Genomic DNA, 19,722 nt, shown 5'->3' on the forward strand with positions numbered 1-19,722 from the left:
AAAAAAAAATATGTGTCCGTATACAAAATATATAAATTTAAATTATAATAAAACTTAAAAATTTAATAGTAATCAATATTTCTTAAATGTTTAACGAGAGTCGTTATAGCATCAGTCTTATCAATTTATTATAGGTACAGAAATAAAGACATTTTATTGGTTTCTGAAATAAAGGACGTTGAAAATTGTTTGGTTTAAAAGATCACTTTTTATTTTATTTTATTTTTAAAATCTTTTTATAATTTTCAAAAAGAAACAATAAAATTTTTGTTTTTTGTTTTATTTAAAAAAATAAAATAAAAATGAGTGGTTTAAAAAAGTAACTACAAATGTATAATAATAATAATAATAATAATAATAATAATAATAATGTTGATAAATATTATATTAAACAGTTTAATTAATATTTTCGGATACAATCATCTTTGCGTTAGCAAGATTGTGGTTCCCACTGAAGGAGAAACAAAAACAAAATAAAAATGAAAATTTTGAAGGAACCATGAAAATGGAAATGTCAAAATCTGAGTTTTCTGAATGCACTTGCCTCCTTTCAGGTTTGTTCCTAACACCCACCAAAAATCCCAACCAAAAAAACAATCTTTGGTGTCTTCTCTTACATGTGCATGTCCCTCTCACACTTCTCTCAACAATCCACCACTCCATATTATAAATACAAGGTCAAAAATCAACCCTTTTCCTCAAGAGTCCTTAACTACTTTGTTTTGTTAGATGCATTTTTATTATTCATATTGAATTGACCAGGGAAGGCTCTACCAAGGGAAAAGGGATCCAAATTTTCAATCTTTCTTCTCTTCTTCCTCTTGGGTCTCTCTTCCCTTCTTATTCACTCTTCATCATGGCCCCTAACAAGCTCAATTCATCATCGGTATGTATCTATATTCCCTTCTCACGTGTTTTGATCGTTTTGTTTCTTAGTTCCAGCTTCCATCTTGTTTTGATTTTAATTTTGTAATTGTGTGTGTGTGTGTGTGTATTTTACTGCTAGGGTTTTTAAGTCCTATTTTTCCAGCCTAGGATTTAGTTTTGGATTTGTGTTCCTGGAAATTGGGAGTCTGGAAACAAAGTACTTGCTACTTTGATAATTCAGTTTTTTGAATACCAAAGAAAATGACAAGAGTTAAAGTTGTGCTTGATTCTCATTAGTTAATTGTTATAATCAGCATCAGCTATAGTGTATTGACATAGGGCTATAGTGGAGAATAGTATTTATGCTATCACAAATATTAACCAATCACCAGTGATTCATAAACAAATTCACCACAATGTAATTGATTCTATGATTTGTTTACACTTGTATATAGTTTAAACTGTTGTAGCAGTTATTAGTTACAAGTGTATCATTATCTTGGTTTGTGTGATGCAGGGAAACTCAAGTGTACATGGTTCACAGTCTGATAATGGTTTTATCAGTTCGTTTTCTCTATTCCCCGAGAAAGCGGTGCAAGAACTTCTTCAGTCTCCAGTCCAGGGATCAGACGACCATCTTATAGAGTTCTCGGAGGCGTTAAGAAGTATGATCATATTTTGTTGAAATTATTAATATCCAAATGCAACAAGACATGATCTTTGATACAGAGATCTTTGTCCTTATTTTTATCTTAAACTCCTTCTAGCCGTTGCGAAGGCCTTAAGGCGAGTAGCTGAAGGAAAAGCTTCTGCTCAAGCTGAGGCCGCTGAATGGAAACGGAAATTCGAGTTGGAGAGGGCGCGGAATCTACAGTTTGATTCTACAGGTTCTTATAATTAAATAATGCAAGTTTCACTTTCTGTGTACACATTTTCTGTTCTATAACAGTTGATATTGCGAAAGAAACAATAAACTTTTTTCATCTGCCTGAACAGCAAAATCAATTTTATTTACTTGAGATTATTGCAGAAGAACCCCTGCTAACTATCTAAACTTAGAAGTCCTTTTGTTTTCATCATTCTAATCTTACTGCTTTTTATTTTTTCAGAGAAATCATCCCTAGAAAATCAAGCAGATCTTGGTGATGTGAGGACAAACAACCCCGCCAACCATCCTCCCTTATCTAAGAAAGCTAATGAGCGGTTTGAAAGATGTTGTTCAAGCAATGGTATTTGCTCCCATGAAGTTCTTAGGGATGGGAAATCTGATTCTGATTCCAAAATGGTCAGAAAGGTATATCATTAACCCCTTCTTGAAGCAAAATGGGTTATTATTTATCATCCTGGGTTCCTGTTGCTTTTGTGGTTTCAGTTGATCTTATGTTTTGATAATTACTATTGAATTTTTGGGTCCTCTTTTCCCATGACATTGTGCAAGTAATATCACTATATAGTTTGAGGAGTTTGTCCTAACAGTAACTAATTTCATATCTTTTTAGGTTAGCTACAATTATATTTGTTATTACCGCTAATAGTGTCAAAATTGCCAGTTCAACTGTGACTAAAATTGTTCTTTTTCTGAGCCAGGCTTCGTTTAAACTTTCATGGTATTGCAAAGGTGAGCAAAGTGACCAGCACAAACATGACGTTGTCTCTTTCGAAAAAGGAAATATAACCACCGCAGAGCGCAGTAGTAAGCAGGTATCACATCTTGTTACGGAGCATTTGGTTTTATTAATTAAGAAATTATCTTGCAATTGATAAGCTTGTACATGTCTCCTCAATTTCTTAAAGTCTAGTCTTGCTAATACCAAATTTTCGTAGTTATTTTCTTCTAATTGAGCAGTCAATTCATTTCAGATATCTTTGAAGTGGGAATCAAGCCCGCAGACAGTGCTCATATTGACCAAACCAAATTCAGCTTCAGTTCAAATTCTCTGTGTTGAAATGGTTAGGTGTGAATCCCAATACCTTGTTGCCACTTTAAGCTGCTTCAGTACCAACTCTGCAGCTCTTGAGAAATGTGTGGAATTTGTTTTAACTTCTATTGGTGTTTTTCATTCTCTTTTTCTTAATTGCAATTAGGAGACTCAGGTCTCTGCTTAACTGAAATCTAAAAGCTTCCTATACTTTTGATAGTTTTGTTTTAAAATCTTTTAGCACAATATTTCTATCTGTCGGATAATGAATGCTTCGTGCAAAACATGAAAGTGATAGAATTGATGTATTCTCCTCAACAGCTAGTATTGTTCCTTGTCAAGTTTTAAGTTTAACTTAACTCTTAATATTTAGTATTATTTCCTTTCTGGTTATGTCTCCATTTCTTAATATTGAGCATTTAGTTTTATATCTGTCCTCTACCCTTAAAATCTTTCCATTTACTTGTTTTTATGATATGCATCTATAACAGGTTATATAATAATAATAGGAGATTCTTCATTTTATTTTACATTTTTAGCTGAAGCAAACCTCGATTAATGGCGCTGCTTTCCTTTTTCTTTTGGTTTCCAGATGGCTGAGGCAGCAAAAGAAGCTAAATATCTATGTTGAACCACGTGTCAGGGTGGATCTTTTGACCGAGTCATCATACTTCAACTTTGTTGAAACCTGGAATGATGGTAAGCAGTTAAATATTTAGGTATTGATCTGTTCTCAGTTTCAAAATGTTTTTCAGTTCAGCAGTCCTCATCTTTCTCAAAAAAAAATCCATCTTCCATGAGCTAACTATTTGGAAAAAGAAAAAATAGTGAAAGATGTAGAAAGCATTTTCCTTACAGTTATTGTGATTCATGAGCCTAAATAACAAGTTGTAATTAAATTATTGGATATCTTGCCCTCTTTCCTTCATGAGCTTCTATTTTGGTTAGTCGGCATCCTGATAATTTAATATTTAAAATGACATGAAGCAAACAACTGATATAATTTAATAAAAAGATTGTGCTCTATTTATTATATTCACTGGCAGTGATATATCATGTTAAATGTTTTTATTGTTCTTGAGATTATAACCATTTGTGGCATCAATTTTTTGTTTGAAGATAAGGAAGTTCTGGCACTGCACACTAAAGTTGACCTGGTAATAACGCTTGGCGGTGATGGAACTGTCCTATGGGTACGGTAAATCAATTTTATTTCATTTGCAACTAGTTGATGATTTTCATATTTCAATCTTGGTGAAACAGAACTGCTTCTGATCCAAATCTAGCTCAGTTTCATTTTTCTATCAAATATTTTCACATATATGATCATAGGCAAGGAAACCGTTTGTGTAGATTTTAGCCAACAACTATTGTGGATAATAGAGGAATCAGTGCACCTTAAGAAACTTTTTCAGTTGTTTAATCTATATTATAAATGTGTTTTCTGATTTGCTGACTTGTTATATTGAGTGATACTTTATTCAACATGAATAATTTACTTTGGCCATTGGTTATTCAGGATGAGAGAGTTTGGTAACTCTGAAATTTTGCATTGTATTACATATCTGAACATTCATAGTTATTTTGATGTGACATTGACTATAAATTGTGACGTTCTAAATGTGCAGGCGGCATCTATGTTCAAAGGGCCAGTACCGCCCATCGTCCCCTTCTCTTTAGGTTCTCTCGGCTTCATGACCCCTTTTTGTATCCTCCGACATTTTGGCTACATTTTGTATTATATATTCTTTTCATTGTCATATCTGTTTTCATTTATGATTTGAAAGCTAACTTAACCATCCTTCAGATAGCGAGCATTATAAAGAGTGCCTTGATTCAATTTTGAAGGGTCCCATTAGTATTGCGTTACGACACCGGCTGCAATGCCATGTCATACGAGATGCAGCTAAAAATGAATACGAAGCTGAAGAACCAATACTTGTCCTAAATGAGGTTACGATTGACCGTGGAATATCATCCTTTCTCACAAATCTCGAATGTTATTGTGACAACTCCTTCGTCACGTGTGTGCAAGGCGACGGATTAATCTTATCTACAACATCTGGCAGCACTGCGTATTCATTGGCAGCCGGCGGTTCAATGGTCCATCCTCAGGTACTTTCCTTGAGAATTTCAAATTCGTATGCCATGATGACGTTAAATATTTTGTAATTGTACTATGAGCTTTTGCCTAGAAGTTTTTGTCATCCGTATTTTACTTTCCTTATTCTCTTTTTGCCTGCTTGTTACTACATTTGTCTTCTCTAAGGTTGCGTTGGGTTTTGAAAACAGAACAAGACAAGATATGAGAACATGATAGAATGGATGAGATACAAAAATTAGTATTTTGTATTTTGTATTTTGTTTTGTAATATACTACATATAAAATAGAACAAATTATGAAAAGTTCAACTTACCCTCATTTTCTTCTTTACACAATTTGTGAAGCAAAATATAATGATAAAAAAAGTGATTATGAAAAAATAAGTTGTGTTTTTTGCTAGTGTTCTTTGTCTGAAGGATAAAAATACACTAATTTAGTGTCTCACAACACTATTTGTGTGCATCTCTCACTTGCCAAATATGATTTTATCTCCATGTCTTTGCATTATTGTTCTGTGATTGTAAACAAATGCAGCCTAAGATGCTAAATACAATGAACTACCTAGTTACATTTAAAACTGAGTCTGGGAAAATCTTGCAGGTTCCAGGTATTTTGTTCACGCCAATATGCCCACATTCTCTATCGTTTAGGCCATTGATATTACCTGAGCATGTAACTTTGAGGGTGCAAGTGCCATTCAATAGCAGAAGCCCTGCATGGGCCTCTTTTGATGGCAAGGACAGGAAGCAATTAGAACCAGGGGATGCCCTTGTGTGCAGCATGGCGCCGTGGCCAGTTCCCACGGCGTGCCTTGTTGATTCTACCAACGATTTCTTGCGCAGTATTCACGAGGGACTCCATTGGAACTTGAGAAAGACACAATCATTCGACGGTCCTCGTGAATCATAACTTCTAAATATCTATTGTTCCTGTTTTCGTAACATTTGTCACTCTGGAAATTCGATACTATATCGAATTAGTATCGAATTTCCAGAGTGACAAACGGAATGGAGAGTATATTCTTTTCAGTAGGGCTTTAGGGGCCTTCACAGGGCCTACAGTTGGATGTTTATAGAAAATTGCTAAGTTAACTTTTGTTTAGTGTAGTTTTCTTTCTTGTATCAATAGAAGATTGTATTCATAATTTTCTGTTTTTCACTACAGTATTGTCCACCGATGATGATGAAAATTGTAGAGAATTGAGTTGGGAGATTATGTTATTGTAAGAGCTGAACAACTATGGATCAGTACTCCACACTTTTTTTTAGGAGAAAAAGATAATTAAACTCAATAGTTTGCCTATAATAGTTGACTATCCTCTACTGATAGAAATGTTATTAGAATGGTAAAATTGAAATGTTTGGTGTAAAACTAAAATGAATTAAAATCTTAAGAGCAAAATTAAAATCATATAGAAATGCTGAGAGTATAAACTATAAAGTATATCTTTTCCTAATTTTTCCCACTTATTCAATAACATAGTTTCTTCTTCTTATTATAATAATATTATTATTATTATTATGCAAAGATTAATATCAATTTTGTCTTGGTTCATTTTAGATGAATTTATTATCCTGTATGACTATTTGTCATGGTTCAATTTAGGTGAATCTATCAATCTGCATACATTTAAAACTTGTACACTTTATCATTTTATGACTTCGATGTTATATTTGTAGTTTTACCCAAAACAAAAAAAAAATACATAAATGCTCTCTACTATAGCCAAAGTTCTAAAAGCAACTGATGAAGAACCAACATAACTTATAAAACTTTAGCTTTGAAAAATAGCTTATTAAAGCGAGTATTTCAAAAACATCTTTTAAAGTTATAGTAATTAGGTATAGTAAATTACAAAGAAAAAAACTTCCAATAAGCATAAACTATAAAAATTGTGTTTGATAAAATTATTTTGAATAATTCAAATAATTTTAATAGACATAAATTTAATAAAAATAAAAAATATAAATATTCATTAACCTATAAAATTATATTAACTCTTCTAATTTTGAAAAAGTACAAGTCACGTACTCTTAAAAAATGTTTCTAACTTTTCAAAACTAAAAACACATACATTATCTTTTTTATTTATAAAATATAAAGTAAAGTGTTAACACTCTAAAAAACTATACCAAATCAGACTTTAAAAATCTATATATAACTAATGCATTGTATAAACTGAATATAAAATTGGAAAAGAAAAATGCTAAAAAACTATCAAAATTTATTATTTTTGACTATCACTTAATTATCAACTCAATTCCTTTAGTCTAATTTTTTCAATTTAATATTCCTACAACATACTTTATCCCATACTTTTAAATGTCGATGACTAACTGATAACCAAAAATAATAAATTTTGATGACCCTCTAACATTCCTTATTAAAATATAATTATAAGGATACAATAAATATACGATGTGAAGTAATATGCAAAACCAGTACCTCATGCTAGATATTATTGAAAAAAGAAAAGAAATATTGTTCCTTCAATATCTTTCAATCTGTTTATGCTTGTGTTTAAAATTATGTGAACATCCTCTTATCATCAATTGAATGAGGAAAACAAAGAGAGAAAAAAAATAACGTAGCGTGCTCAAACAATGAGCATATAAATAAAAATCTAATGGACTATTCCTATGACCAAACCTCCCAAGAAAAACAAATGTTTTTGTGATGGCCACTATTGAAGCAAAATGACGGTCTTGAAACAAAAAACTTGGAAGTCAATCAACAAAGAGAGTATCCAAATTCCAAACCCTGTGCCGTTGGTGTTGCGCGCTACTGAACCCCGATAAATCGAGCATAATCCACCCACCTGTCGACGGAAGAATTACAAACCATGAGCCATTGATAACCAGCAATGCTTATACTTTTGTCTGAGAGTGACAGTATCAGATAAAAAAGAACCAAGAGTGCATTGTAAGAAAAAACAGCGAAGGAATGGAGTTTCTTACAATAATGAACCCAAGTAAGTGTTGCCGGTTCTAACAGCAAAGCAAAGCGCGCTGAGCATGAGTTTGTGCTGGTGCAGCAATGGTTCCAAAATCCTTTGTTCTATAATTCCAGCAAGTACTTGGTACCTGTCAGCAAAATTAGATTCTAAATACTAGGTTTAAGACAAGAAAACCAATTATTGACAACCTTAATAGGCTACAACATTTTTTAAAATGTTACCATGATGCATCAGATTTAATTAATGGTATAAGAGGTTCCACTCACTTGCTTTAGGCATAATAATAATAATTTACCTTAGAACGTAATAATTTTTTTTTAAGACAACAAAACCAATTATTAACAACCTTAATACGCTAAGAACATTTTTTAATATGATTGGAAAGTTGGCACTGTATTTAAGTGACATTCACCCAGACTTACTAAAATGTTACCATGATGCATCAAATTTAATTCATGGTATACATATTCGTACCAGCCGACCCCACTTAGTGGGACAAGGCTTGTTGTTGTTGTAGTATACATATTCGTACCAAGGCGCGAGCAAGTTATAAGAAGTTCCACTCGCTTCAGGCACTAATAAAAAGGTATTGCTAATTACATAATTTACCTGAGGTTGCTAGAAACTCCCATATAGACACCATAGGCAGCACTGGTTGATAATATTGGAACATTTTCGATTTCTCCAGAGGAAGACTTATCAACAGCCTTCTTTGCATTAATCAAGGCATTTGTCACAGCTGTCCCGACCTAAATATATACAGAAGAGAATATGTGTCAATATCTAGACTCAATTGATACCATTTTCCCTTAAAATTGTGAGGAAGAACATTTGGTTGGATTAAATGTTTGAGCGCAATGTTATGGATATATATCACATTATCACGGATCCTTTGGCAAACATTATAAATCTTCAACATTTTTCACTACTAAGAAAATTGATCAGTGATTTTCATATTCATATTTGAAGAATATTTATGACAGCATTTCGTCATTATATTTGATTTATAATTCATGGAGTTAAAAACAAGTTCAACAACGGAAGAAGCACAAGCAAACAACCACAATTTAGATTAGAACTGCATCATAGACAAACTTAACCATAGATACAGAAGCATAGAGCTAACAAAACCATACCCCCGAAACAAAAATATGAAAAAAAGTTAATTAAATTACAACCATAATTATCAGGTGTCAAAAGGATCATTAACCACACTTATGAGAAACATATATTGAAGTGAAGGAAAAAGTAGATTCAAAACTTATTAAGAGAAAGCATAAAATGTAAGAGGGTGAGAAAAATTGCAGAGGATGATGAGAACTAACCAGTGATGATGCAGATCCAACAGCAAAAAGCTTAGCCCCATTACGCTGTACAGTGTAACCATTTGTATAACAATTAGTTGCATAAACTAAAAAAATATATGCTAAGAGAAGGCAACAAGAAGGTAGAAATTGAATTAGAATTATAAGGTGTAATAAGACAAAAGTTATGAAATTGTACACACCGCTATTGCACCAAACCTCTGTAACAAAGAATATGATGTCCCAGAGAGAGCAACCTGGGAAAGAAATTAAGAACAATACAAACAATTAGTAGGGAAACCAAAATAACAATAATAATTGCAAAAGTAATCAACATCAATTAATAATCTACAAGATTATATAGAGACCTGGAATGCATTATCCGGGCAGTTGTGGAAGAACTTAGCAATGGGGCCTGCATTGATTGCAAGCGGCGGTCTAAGAGACACGGTAGGTGCAGGAAGATAAACCAGCATGAAATCTGCAAGTATGGCCATCACCTAAGAACAACAGTATAGGGAAAAGGGGTGTTATGCCATTGAATTCCTCACTTGACTATATCCTTAACAAATAGTATTAATAGTCAAAATAGTCCTGAAAGATCAAATATCTCAAAAATTGGTCCTTGAATCTGCCAAAATAATTCACTACTGTATCATTTTAGAACTAATTGGAAGCATTTAATCTTGAGGATGATAAGCATGTTTAAGAAATAAGTTGAATATAAAGAGCAGATATTCATACCACATCTGCGAAAACTATTTCCAGCTCGTCAAAGAATTTTTCTCTCCTGCGGTCATACTCAGCGGCAGTCTATTCAGCATGAACATTTTTCAGAACAGAATTAGATTCTAAACATGAAATTTGAAAGCATGAAATCAGAAAGAGAAAGCAAACCTTGGTGAAGATGCCAACGCCACACTCCATGCCAACCTTAGCGAGGAAGAGATCATCGGCAAGAAGACGCTCCTTGAATCCACCAAACTGAAGAAGCCACCTGAAGAATGGATTCTTCTCAAGCTCCAAGAACCGTGACACCACGGAGGCGGGGATCTTTCCGTCCTTGATGGCGGCCGCCAAGTCTGAAGGCACGCTCTCCAACGACCTCCCTGCCTCCGCCAGCACCATCATCGCCTCCTTCTTCCTCCCGTGCTCGCCCGCATTGCCGTCGTCGTCTCCGCCGTGACCACCTCCTCCATGACCGCCGCCGATGGATCCGTGATCGCCGCCACCGCCGGCGACTTCGACGGTGGAATGGAGAACGAAGGCGGGATCTGTGCGGCGGTTGATTCCGAAAGAGAAGGAGGAAAAGGAGGGAGGTGAAGCAAGACGAAGAGAAAATGAGGAAGAAGAAGAAGAAGAAAAGGAAGCGAAGAAGGGAGGGTTAGTTTTGGAAGAAGAAAAAGGGGAATAGGTGGAGGAGGAGGAGGAGGAGGGAGCTGGAGTGAAAGAGAAAGCGAACGACGACATTGTAATCGATGTTGTTTTAAAAGTTGGCTTTCTTTTTCTTCTTATTCTTCTTCTTGTTGTGGTTTTTGTAGGGCGTAACAAAGTGTTTAATACTTTTAATGAGTGGGCAAATGTAGTTGTTGGTTTTGGTTGTTTTTTGAGGTTTTGGTCAATTTCGTTGTTTTCCTCTCTGCTTTTGAAGCCGACAACGGAGGGCGTTACTTCTCATGTGCTTTCCCCACTCATCACTACACACTAGGTTTATAGCTTTCCTAACACTACCTCCCCCTTGTTAAAATATCATACTCTACCTACTCTAAACAAAATATTAATTTACTCACATTTCAAAAGTATAATTTATTAAAAAAAAAAACGGTTCAGAGAGAATAATAATATTTTTATAATATACTAAAATTAAATATTATAATTTATCGTCTAATAAAAAAATATCTTCACATATAAATAATTAAAGAATTTTTATGGGAGAATCCAATATATTCAATGCGTTAAATGTATTGTAAGAAATGGAAGGTTTGCATTCATGAGCTTATTGCTTATTATCATTTTTATATGGATAAATTTTACATAATATCAACATTTATTACTAAACTCATCGATGTTACCTGAAGTATTCACGATTTTCATTATTTTTGTTATGGAAGTGGATAATTATTAGATATTTTCAACATTTCAACATTTATTACTTAAATTTCAAGATTCTAAAACCTAACGGATTATAAATGAGTAAATTTAGAGGTTTAAAGATTTAGAGATGTAATAGAAATTTAATCGAAGTTAAATCGATTATAATAAATAAAATATTTCTGTGTAAAATAAAAAATATTTTTTATATTTTATTATTTTAAATCAGTTAATTATTAAAAAATTAAACTAATTTAAATTAGTATATTAATTTTTTATTTTTTTAACTAATTCACTGATAATTTATCTTAAACCAAATTGATTAGTCTGTTTAAAAAGTGGTAAATTTTTTTTTGAATTATAAAAAATCACATTAATATTGTTTGGTATAATTTTTAAAAGATATTTTTAACTTTCTAAAAAATTATTTAAGAATTTTTAAAAAAATAAAAAATATTTCTTCTCTCATTTTTAAAAGCAGTTTTATTTATCATTCCCATTTATTAAACAACTACTTTTATGACTACAAATTTAAACACAAAATAACTTATTTATAAACTGTTTTTAATATAAATTCTTATGTGTTAAGTTTTTTTTCTAAAGAATTTAATTAAATTGTTTATTTAAATTGGACATAGTAGTTAAATAAAAAATATGAAAATTTAATTGACAAAAAAAAATTTTCTACCAACTCTTTTGTATTACAGTTGTGCTACATGCACACTATTTTCAGCTACTATATTTGTATATATATACAAATATCAAATTCAGAAATTAAAAATCAAAACCCTACTCTCACTCTTTATATGCGCTGAAATATACCTCTCTTTTTCTCGTTTCCTCACTCTCACTCTCAGGTACGATTCTCCTTTCTCATTCTCACTCTCAAACATGATTCTCCTTCCTTCTCTTTCTCCGACGGCACAATTCTCCTTCCCTCTCTCTTCGGCAGTATGATTCTCCATCACTCTCTTTTCGGCGTTGCACGATTCTCCTTTGTTCTCTCTCAGGCGCGGTTGTTGGATTATAATGTTGTCTTTAACTTCAAATGTTGTTTATGATAATGCGAAAGATGACATTATGGAGTTGATACCAAAGCTTATGTCACCTATAGTTTTTTTTTTCCCCAAAAGTATAAATTTATTAAATAATGAGGATAAAAAAGTACAAACTCTAATACTCTAAAGGTCCAATTTGTGGACATCACACAGAAAAAAAGAATAACCCAAAAGAAATAAAAAAACAACATTAGGAGAGAAAAGATTAAAAAAATGGGGGAGTAAAGTTTCTGCTACTATAACGTCATTGTTCATCCTTCAATCTTGATGTAGCATCAACAATTTTTTACAGAAAAAATTTTTAAGTCTTAAAAAATCTCTTTATTTCTTGCATTCCAAATTTTTTATACACACCATGGCAATAAGACTTACTTTTTTTTGCCAGTTTTAGCTCAGCGAAAACTGTTCACTGTCTTCAGTCACCAATGCTGTTAATCTTCTATTGTGCATCATCAGCTACTTGAGGTATGTGCGCGTCTACCAGCTGTCAGATTCTATAAGAATGAAAAAAGTTTTATCAAGCAATGGGTCATCAATTCTGGACACTGATGACAACAAGGACAAGTCTCTCTTATAGCTTTAATTATAGTATGTAGCTTTTGTTTCACTGCTAAAACTTGTTTTTAGAAAAATACTTTTAATTTGACTGGGCTATTAACATTCTAAAGCTCTTTTCATAGGTTTTTGTTTCTGAAATAAGTGGGAAAAGCATCTACAGGGGGTGATAGAACTGAAAACTAATAGAGTAACCTGTGCAAACTGAGTAAGTGTCGTTTCTTTCTCTGCTCCATCTAATTCTATCTCTGCCTTTATGAATTATAGTTTGTAAAATTGTTTGGGTTGTGTCTGGGTTAAAACTGTTTTAAATAATTTGAGCATTCCAATTTTCTTCTTTTTCATTAGTTGACTAACTCATAATAAATTAGTCTGTAAGTGCAAATTTTGAGGTTCTAAAATAACTGGATGGTTTTGTATCCAATTATTTTTCAAATACTTACCGTAGAGTATCTCTCAATTTGCCAAACAACTCTTTTTTCTAGCACATTTCTCCCCTCCAATAAGCTTATCCATGCTTAAGATGGGTTCGAACCCGCTTCTGCTTTTAGGAATGAAGAAAAGCGAAAATACTTGCTTTTATATACCTTAAGGACCAAAGAATTAGTCTTTGTTATCAATCTCTGTTGAGTCATGTGTATAACTAATTTAATATGATGATGACAAACATTATTTCATTGGGTTAAACACCTAATTAGTTTTGATTGTGTTTGGTTAAGTGATGCAGACCGAAAATCAAAGAAGCAGTAGCCCATTTGGAAGAAAACAAAAAATGAGATTATTGGTGAATCTCTAGCCAACAAAGCCCAAAGTAATTGAGCAAAGAAATCAAACAGGCTGCGAGGTAAGGAAAGCAAATCCAAACCCAAGTTGATCCCACCAAGCTGATACACTCTAAAGCTAACGTTCACTTGTTGCTTTCAAAGAAAAAGAGAGAGAAAGCTTCGTTCTTCTTCTTGCTCATTTCACTAGAGAAGAAAGAAAGAGAAAGCTTAATAAAAAAAAGACAAAGGTCTAATCACCCAAATCAAACCATTTTAAACTAAGTCAGAAGTTAAAGGTGATTTATATCAATTTGCATGCAATTAACTTTTTTCACTCCTTCTCCAAAATTCAACTATTCTAATTTGGGATAAATGAAAAAGTGTTCTCTGATAATCACTGCTATGAATCAAAGGCTAAAATTGTTTCTTGGGGACAAAGCTCTTCTAAAACTCCTTCTCCACTAACCCTTTGTTACTTTCCAACTTCCATTAGTGCTTCTCTTCATTCAAAATCGAGGTTCACCTGATGAGGAAGAAAACCACTATTGCAAAGCCTCCTCGTGAACAAATCCTTAAACTCCCTGAGAAACCTAAACCCTCCACTCGCTCCAGGTATCGCATGTTCACTCCATCTCCTTCTCCTCTTATCTCTCCTCCTCATACTAATCCAATGGCATGAACCAAAACCACACCACGGTTCCCCTCTTCTGCCAAGCCGATGGCTCCACTAAAGGAGACTCCTTCCAAACCTAGCACATCAAAAGGGAAGCGCACTGCCAATGAGGAACCTGCTCCTGAGCCATCTCGACCTAAGCCTAGGTCTGCTCCCTCTCGTCCTCAAAGAGGTAATACCTGAATCCCTCTCAAATCTGTTAAAGAGCCTTCCATTGACTCTTTTACACACAAATCACACTTCATGACTTTCTACTCAAACTATAATCCTCACTGTTTTCGATCTGCCATGAATAATGATTTCTGAGGGTGTTATTGCTCACCGTACCTTATGTCCTACCTTTTTTCTTGATTTACCAAATGTGAAAAAGAAAGGTTTTGTCTTTGCTGAAAATTTTGAATTTCTTGACTGGAACCATATCTTTAAAATCAAAAAATCAGTTTACCCTGATTTAGTCAAGGAGTTTTATGCAAATATGACTTATCATGAGGGCAGTGTTTATTTTTATGTAAAAGGCGGTGACATAGTTATGAATAATGAAACAATCAGTGATTTTCTAAAATACACTGATGTTGGTGCTTGTGTCTACACATCTGGTAAGTGGGATGAAGGTGCAGGTATCTCTTACAATGATGCTCTAGCCTATGTATGTGAACATATCTCTTTGATTAATGGCATCACTCCAACTCACAAAGTCCTGGGTTACAGTCATGCTCAGTTGCACTGCATAGTGAACCATATCATCCTTCCTCAGAGTGGCTTATATCAAAGGGTGTCTTACACTGATACTCTGGTTTTATATGCTACTCTCACAAAAACTGAAATTTCTCTTGCTTACTTAATCATAAGGTATATGTTTGATTGTGTTAGAAGCGAGAAAGATAAAACTCTTCCTTATGGCATGTTCTTAACTTGTATCTTTGAACATTTTGATGTTGACCTGTCAAATGAGTCATATGAAAATAAACTCTCATATATAAAAAGAGGTGGTTTAGTGAAACAGCAGAAAAAGGGACCAACTTGAACTGAAAGGGTGGTTCTTGATGATGATGATGATGACTATGAACCAGAAGAGTCCCCTCCTCCATCTGCCTCAAGTATTTCAGCCTCAACTGGACACAAAACTATTTTGTATGAAGTTGTTAAGGATATGGTGCAAGAGTTTGTCTTTTAGTCAAATCATCTAATTGCTATGAGTAAAGAGCATAAGAAACTTGCCACCAAGCATGAAAACTTCATCAAGAAATCTAGAGATAGAGTGGCAGTCTTCTTGAAATTCATTGATAACCTCCAAGAAGATGACAATGCTGCCACTAATCTTAAAGAAGATGCTGCTTTTGAAGAGGATGGTTCAGATGCCTGAAATGATCTCATGATGCTGCAGTCTTCTGTTTACTTTTGTCTCATAAAAACTCTTATGTCTAGAATGACTGTAAATCGTTTAACAACTGTTGCTTTTAATTTAAGTTATTTAGATGTTTGAACTTTGCATTAATAGTTTGTTGTAGGTTTTAAGTTGCAGATTTGCATTTGATTAGATTTTCTCCCTTGATGACAAAAGGGAGAGTAGTAATAGTAGTAGTAGTAATAGTAGTAATAGTATCAGATTGCATATATTGTGTATATGGTCTGTATCTGTTGCATAAATCTATATGTTGCTTTGCTCTGCTTTGTTATCTCTATTTTGCTCTGCTTTGCTTTTGATCTTCTTGATGTTGCTGCTCTATTTTTGTTCAGTTCCTGCCATGTTTTATTTGGTATTAGGCTGGATTTTAATTGCTGTATGCGTACAATCTCTCACTTAAGTTGAGATGTTAAATTGTTTTAAAATCTTGAGGATTGCTTCATCCATGGACAACATATAGTATGTAGTATATTATTGTGTTCTTTATGAGAATGCGTAAACAGGAAAGAAGAGAAAAGCACAAATCTAGGGGAAGTAACTCTTGAAAAGAAAAAGGGAGAGCAACTCAAAAGCAAGTGACATCACTTAGAGGGAAGTACCTCAACTTTATTAAAATTCAACTCCTTTGATCAATGTCACAATTATGTTTGTCATCAAGGGAGAGATTGTTGAATCATGTGTATAAATAATTTAATATGATGATGACAAATATTATTTCATTGGGTTAAACACCCAATTAGTTTTGATTGTATTTGGTTAAGTGATGCAGGCCAAACATCAAAGAAGCAGCAGCCCATTTGGAAGAAAACAAAACCGAGATTATTGGTGAATCTTTAGCCAACAAAACCCAAAGTAATTGAGCAAATAAATCAAACGGGTTGAGAGGTAAGGAAAGCAAATCCAAGCCAAAGTTGATCCCACCAAGCTGATACACTTCAAAGCCAACGTTCACTTGTTGCTTCGGTTAGACTCAGAGAAAAAGAGAGAGAAAGTTTTGTTCTTCTTCTTGCTCATTTCACTAGAGAAGAAAGAAAGAGAAAGCTTAATAAAAAAGGACAAAGATCTAATCACCCAAATCAAACCATTTTAAGCTAAGTTAGAAGTTAAAGGTGATTTATATCTATTTGCATGCAATTTACTTTCTTTACTCCTTTTCCAAAATTCTGCTATTCTAATTTGGGATAAATGGAAAAGTGTTCTCTGATAATCACTGCTGTGAATCAAAGGCTAAAACTATTTCTTGGGGACAAAGCTCTTGCTCAAGGGTTCATATTCAAGTTTACCTTTGAAACTTTTATCTTTGCTGATTTCAGGCATTCGGTCAAGTAAAAAGGGTCCGTTCCAAAATTTCTAATTTGGGGGTTAATGGAAGAAAATGAAATGTCACTTTTGGGAAGCACACAACTCGAAGAGTTGACTTGGAAGAAAGCAACTCAGCAATTGGAAAAGAGATACAAAAGAAAAAAATTCTCATCTTTTAAAAAAATAAGAAGAGAAAACCATATTTTGAGTATTGTTATGAAGAGTTTCTCTGTGAAGTGTTCATCAACTTTGGATAGTATTTTCTAGTAAAAGAAGAATTCTGCCAAGATGAAGAACTTAATCAGTGTCAACTGAATCTGATTCAACTTATAGCAACAGAGGCGATTAATGCATCAATCTCCTTCATGTTCTACAGTTTGTATTTTATTTTTAATGTATGTCTTTCTGTAATTTGTTGAGTGGAAAAAGGCTGAAAGAGAAGAATCAAGAAAAAGCCCATGAGTGATAAAAGGCTGAGTAACACACTTGAGAGAAAAGTCTAGAGTGATTTCAGATTTCTTTAGGTTGTTTCATGTGTCTTGTATCTTGTACCTGTGAGGTGTCCCTTTCTAAGTCGGGTTAACACTTAGAGTGAAGAGTTAGGTGTTAACATGACCAAGTCAAGTTAGTTGAGAACTTGAGAGAAAAGGATTGGGTGAATCCTATGAATTGGTGTATGTAATACTTTAACTATAGTGGAAATTTGATGATTGGATTTTGATGGTATAGAATTTCACAAATGAATTCTCGTTGCAAGTATAGTTTCTAAACTAACAATAATCCTTTCATACAAAAGATTGTTTGTCACTAAAACAAACCCCTAAATTTATAAACCGAAGTATTGAACCTCGGGTCGTTCTCCCTAGGAATTACAATAAAGTGTCTTGTTATTGGTTATGAGTTATTTTTGGGATTTTGATAAGAGACTTGAAAGATAAATGGAAAAAAGTAAACTAATAGCTAAAAAGGTCTTGGCAAGGGTTGGTGGTCAAGGATCTCTATCCTAATCACTAACCACAATATGAGAATTGGCAAGAATTAATCTCATTAAATCATCCTCTAACTAGTAGTAAAAGAAAGTTAAATGAGATATATCAATCCAAGTCTATAAGTCCTAACTCTTCACTAATTCAATTAGTGAGAACTAGAGTCAATGGCTCCCAATCATCAATTACTTGGACATTAGTAACTCAAGAGTTCCTAAGTTACCTTTCCATGCCAAGAGCATAAAATTCTACTTTAAAATCCAACCAAGCATTTCATCAAACACTTGGAAGGCAATAAAAGGAAAGCATAGTAAAATTGACAACAAGAATAGAATCTAACAACAATTATTGAAAGGAATTAACAACAACAATAAAAAGAAACACAATTATTATGAATTACCTCTAATTAAATTGAAAGAAAATAGAAGGAACAAGAGTAGATCTACAACAAAGCATAGGAACAACATAAAGGAAATTACAACAAAAGAATAGAAGAATGATGAATGTAACAATCAAAGAATTGAAGAGTAGAAGTAGAAGAGGATGAATAAAAACCTAGATCTATGAACTAAACCTAATCCTAATCCTAATCCTAGAGAGAAGTGAAAGCTTCTCTCTCTAAAACTAGCTCTAAACTAATCCTAATGGATGTGAATGATTCCCCTCCCTTTGCTCTTCAATCCTTGGCTTTAAATAGTATTTTCGGCACCAAAGTTGGTTGGGATTGGGCCCCACAGCTTCTTAGAAATCGTTGGGCACGTTTTTATTAAAAAATCATATTTCCGCAACGACGCGTACGCGCACAACACGCGTACGCGTCCATGGGCCATTTCGCAAGGTGCGCGTAAGCGCCTGGTGTGCGCGAGCGTCCATGGGCGAGTCCAATCTTTGACTTTTCATGATTTCTCCACTTTGCATGCTTTCCTCTTCACTCCTTTGATCCATTCCTAGCCTTTTCAATCTGAAATTACTAACAAACACATCAAGGCATCTAGTGGAATCAAAGGGAGATTAAAATCATCAAGTTATAGACCTAAAAAGCATATTTTCACATCTAAGCACAAATAAGGAGACAATCACAAAATCATGCTAATTCATTGAATAAATGTGGGTAAAAGGTATTAAAATCTCCTAAAATCAATACAAGATAAACCCTACAAATGGGGTTTATCAAAATTCCACTACTGTTGTGGTAGAGACTGGATGTAAGTTGCATGGCACAAGACAACTGAACCAAGATACATGCTTGTGTCATTCTTCTTCTCTTGCTCTAAGTTATGTTTTCTATTATTTATGATACAAAACGAAATTATCTCATAAAGTTTTCGCTGCACAGTTCAAACAGATTCTAATTAAGAGTTTGAAATTAAAGAATAAGGTCATTAAAGTAAAAGAAGACCATAGATTCAACCCCCTTTCTCTAAACCTTCTACAACCTTCAATCTCCATCTCTATTTTCCCAACATTGCTAAATTAAAGTTCTTCAAGTCCTTAAAACTCATATTGTCTTACCTTTTGTCTTTGCACAATGTATCTTGTTTAGTCTATTGCATCTTTTTTCATCATGTTTTTTACCCAACAAAATCGCATCATATTCCTTTGAATATCATCAATGAGTGTCAGATAGTTTGAAACAATCAAGTGTATAAATTGATATTGTAAATCCAGTTGACTTTATAAGCAGTCTCTTTCACTTGTTGAAAATAAATTCCGGTTTCAATGTTGCAATTTTTTATTA

The 19,722-nt window shown here is 33.5% G+C and overlaps 2 protein-coding genes across 2 annotated transcripts; one reads left to right on the plus strand and one right to left on the minus strand.

Moving 5' to 3' along the window:
- The first annotated feature begins 501 nt into the window (after window positions 1-501).
- Window positions 502-6,195, plus strand: LOC107477289 (NAD(H) kinase 1). Its single transcript, XM_016097282.3, has 11 exons — window positions 502-886; window positions 1,385-1,532; window positions 1,635-1,754; window positions 1,977-2,161; window positions 2,455-2,568; window positions 2,728-2,822; window positions 3,379-3,485; window positions 3,906-3,979; window positions 4,415-4,493; window positions 4,594-4,901; window positions 5,491-6,195. Exons 1-11 carry the CDS (start codon window positions 857-859, stop codon window positions 5,797-5,799), a joined length of 1,569 nt encoding a protein of 522 aa, XP_015952768.1. The 5' UTR covers window positions 502-856; the 3' UTR covers window positions 5,800-6,195.
- A 1,121-nt stretch (window positions 6,196-7,316) lies between these two features.
- LOC107477290 (protein RETICULATA-RELATED 4, chloroplastic) lies at window positions 7,317-10,823 on the minus strand. Its single transcript, XM_016097283.3, has 8 exons — window positions 10,048-10,823; window positions 9,895-9,963; window positions 9,519-9,650; window positions 9,354-9,407; window positions 9,172-9,216; window positions 8,456-8,595; window positions 7,848-7,973; window positions 7,317-7,708 (listed from the first exon to the last, which is right to left on the minus strand). The coding sequence occupies exons 1-8, from the start codon at window positions 10,618-10,620 to the stop codon at window positions 7,672-7,674; spliced, it is 1,176 nt and encodes a 391-aa protein (XP_015952769.1). The 5' UTR covers window positions 10,621-10,823; the 3' UTR covers window positions 7,317-7,671.
- Window positions 10,824-19,722: the final 8,899 nt, after the last annotated feature.

The sequence above is a fragment of the Arachis duranensis genome, chromosome 3 (genome assembly GCF_000817695.3).
Source record: "Arachis duranensis cultivar V14167 chromosome 3, aradu.V14167.gnm2.J7QH, whole genome shotgun sequence".
Taxonomy (NCBI): domain Eukaryota; kingdom Viridiplantae; phylum Streptophyta; class Magnoliopsida; order Fabales; family Fabaceae; genus Arachis; species Arachis duranensis.

Excerpts from the sequence above, each read along its gene's own strand:
- LOC107477289 (XM_016097282.3), top strand. The coding sequence starts at position 857 with ATGGCCCCTAACAAGCTCAATTCATCATCG. Across the intron at positions 2,823-3,378 it reads CTCTGTGTTGAAATGGTTAG|ATGGCTGAGGCAGCAAAAGA; the intron begins GTGTGAATCCCA and ends TTTGGTTTCCAG. Across the intron at positions 3,486-3,905 it reads TGTTGAAACCTGGAATGATG|ATAAGGAAGTTCTGGCACTG; the intron begins GTAAGCAGTTAA and ends TTTTGTTTGAAG.
- LOC107477290 (XM_016097283.3), bottom strand. The coding sequence starts at position 10,620 with ATGTCGTCGTTCGCTTTCTCTTTCACTCCAGCTCCCTCCTCCTCCTCC. Across the intron at positions 8,596-9,171 it reads TTGGATCTGCATCATCACTG|GTCGGGACAGCTGTGACAAA; the intron begins GTTAGTTCTCAT and ends GTATATATTTAG. Across the intron at positions 7,974-8,455 it reads GGAGTTTCTAGCAACCTCAG|GTACCAAGTACTTGCTGGAA; the intron begins GTAAATTATGTA and ends TTTTGCTGACAG.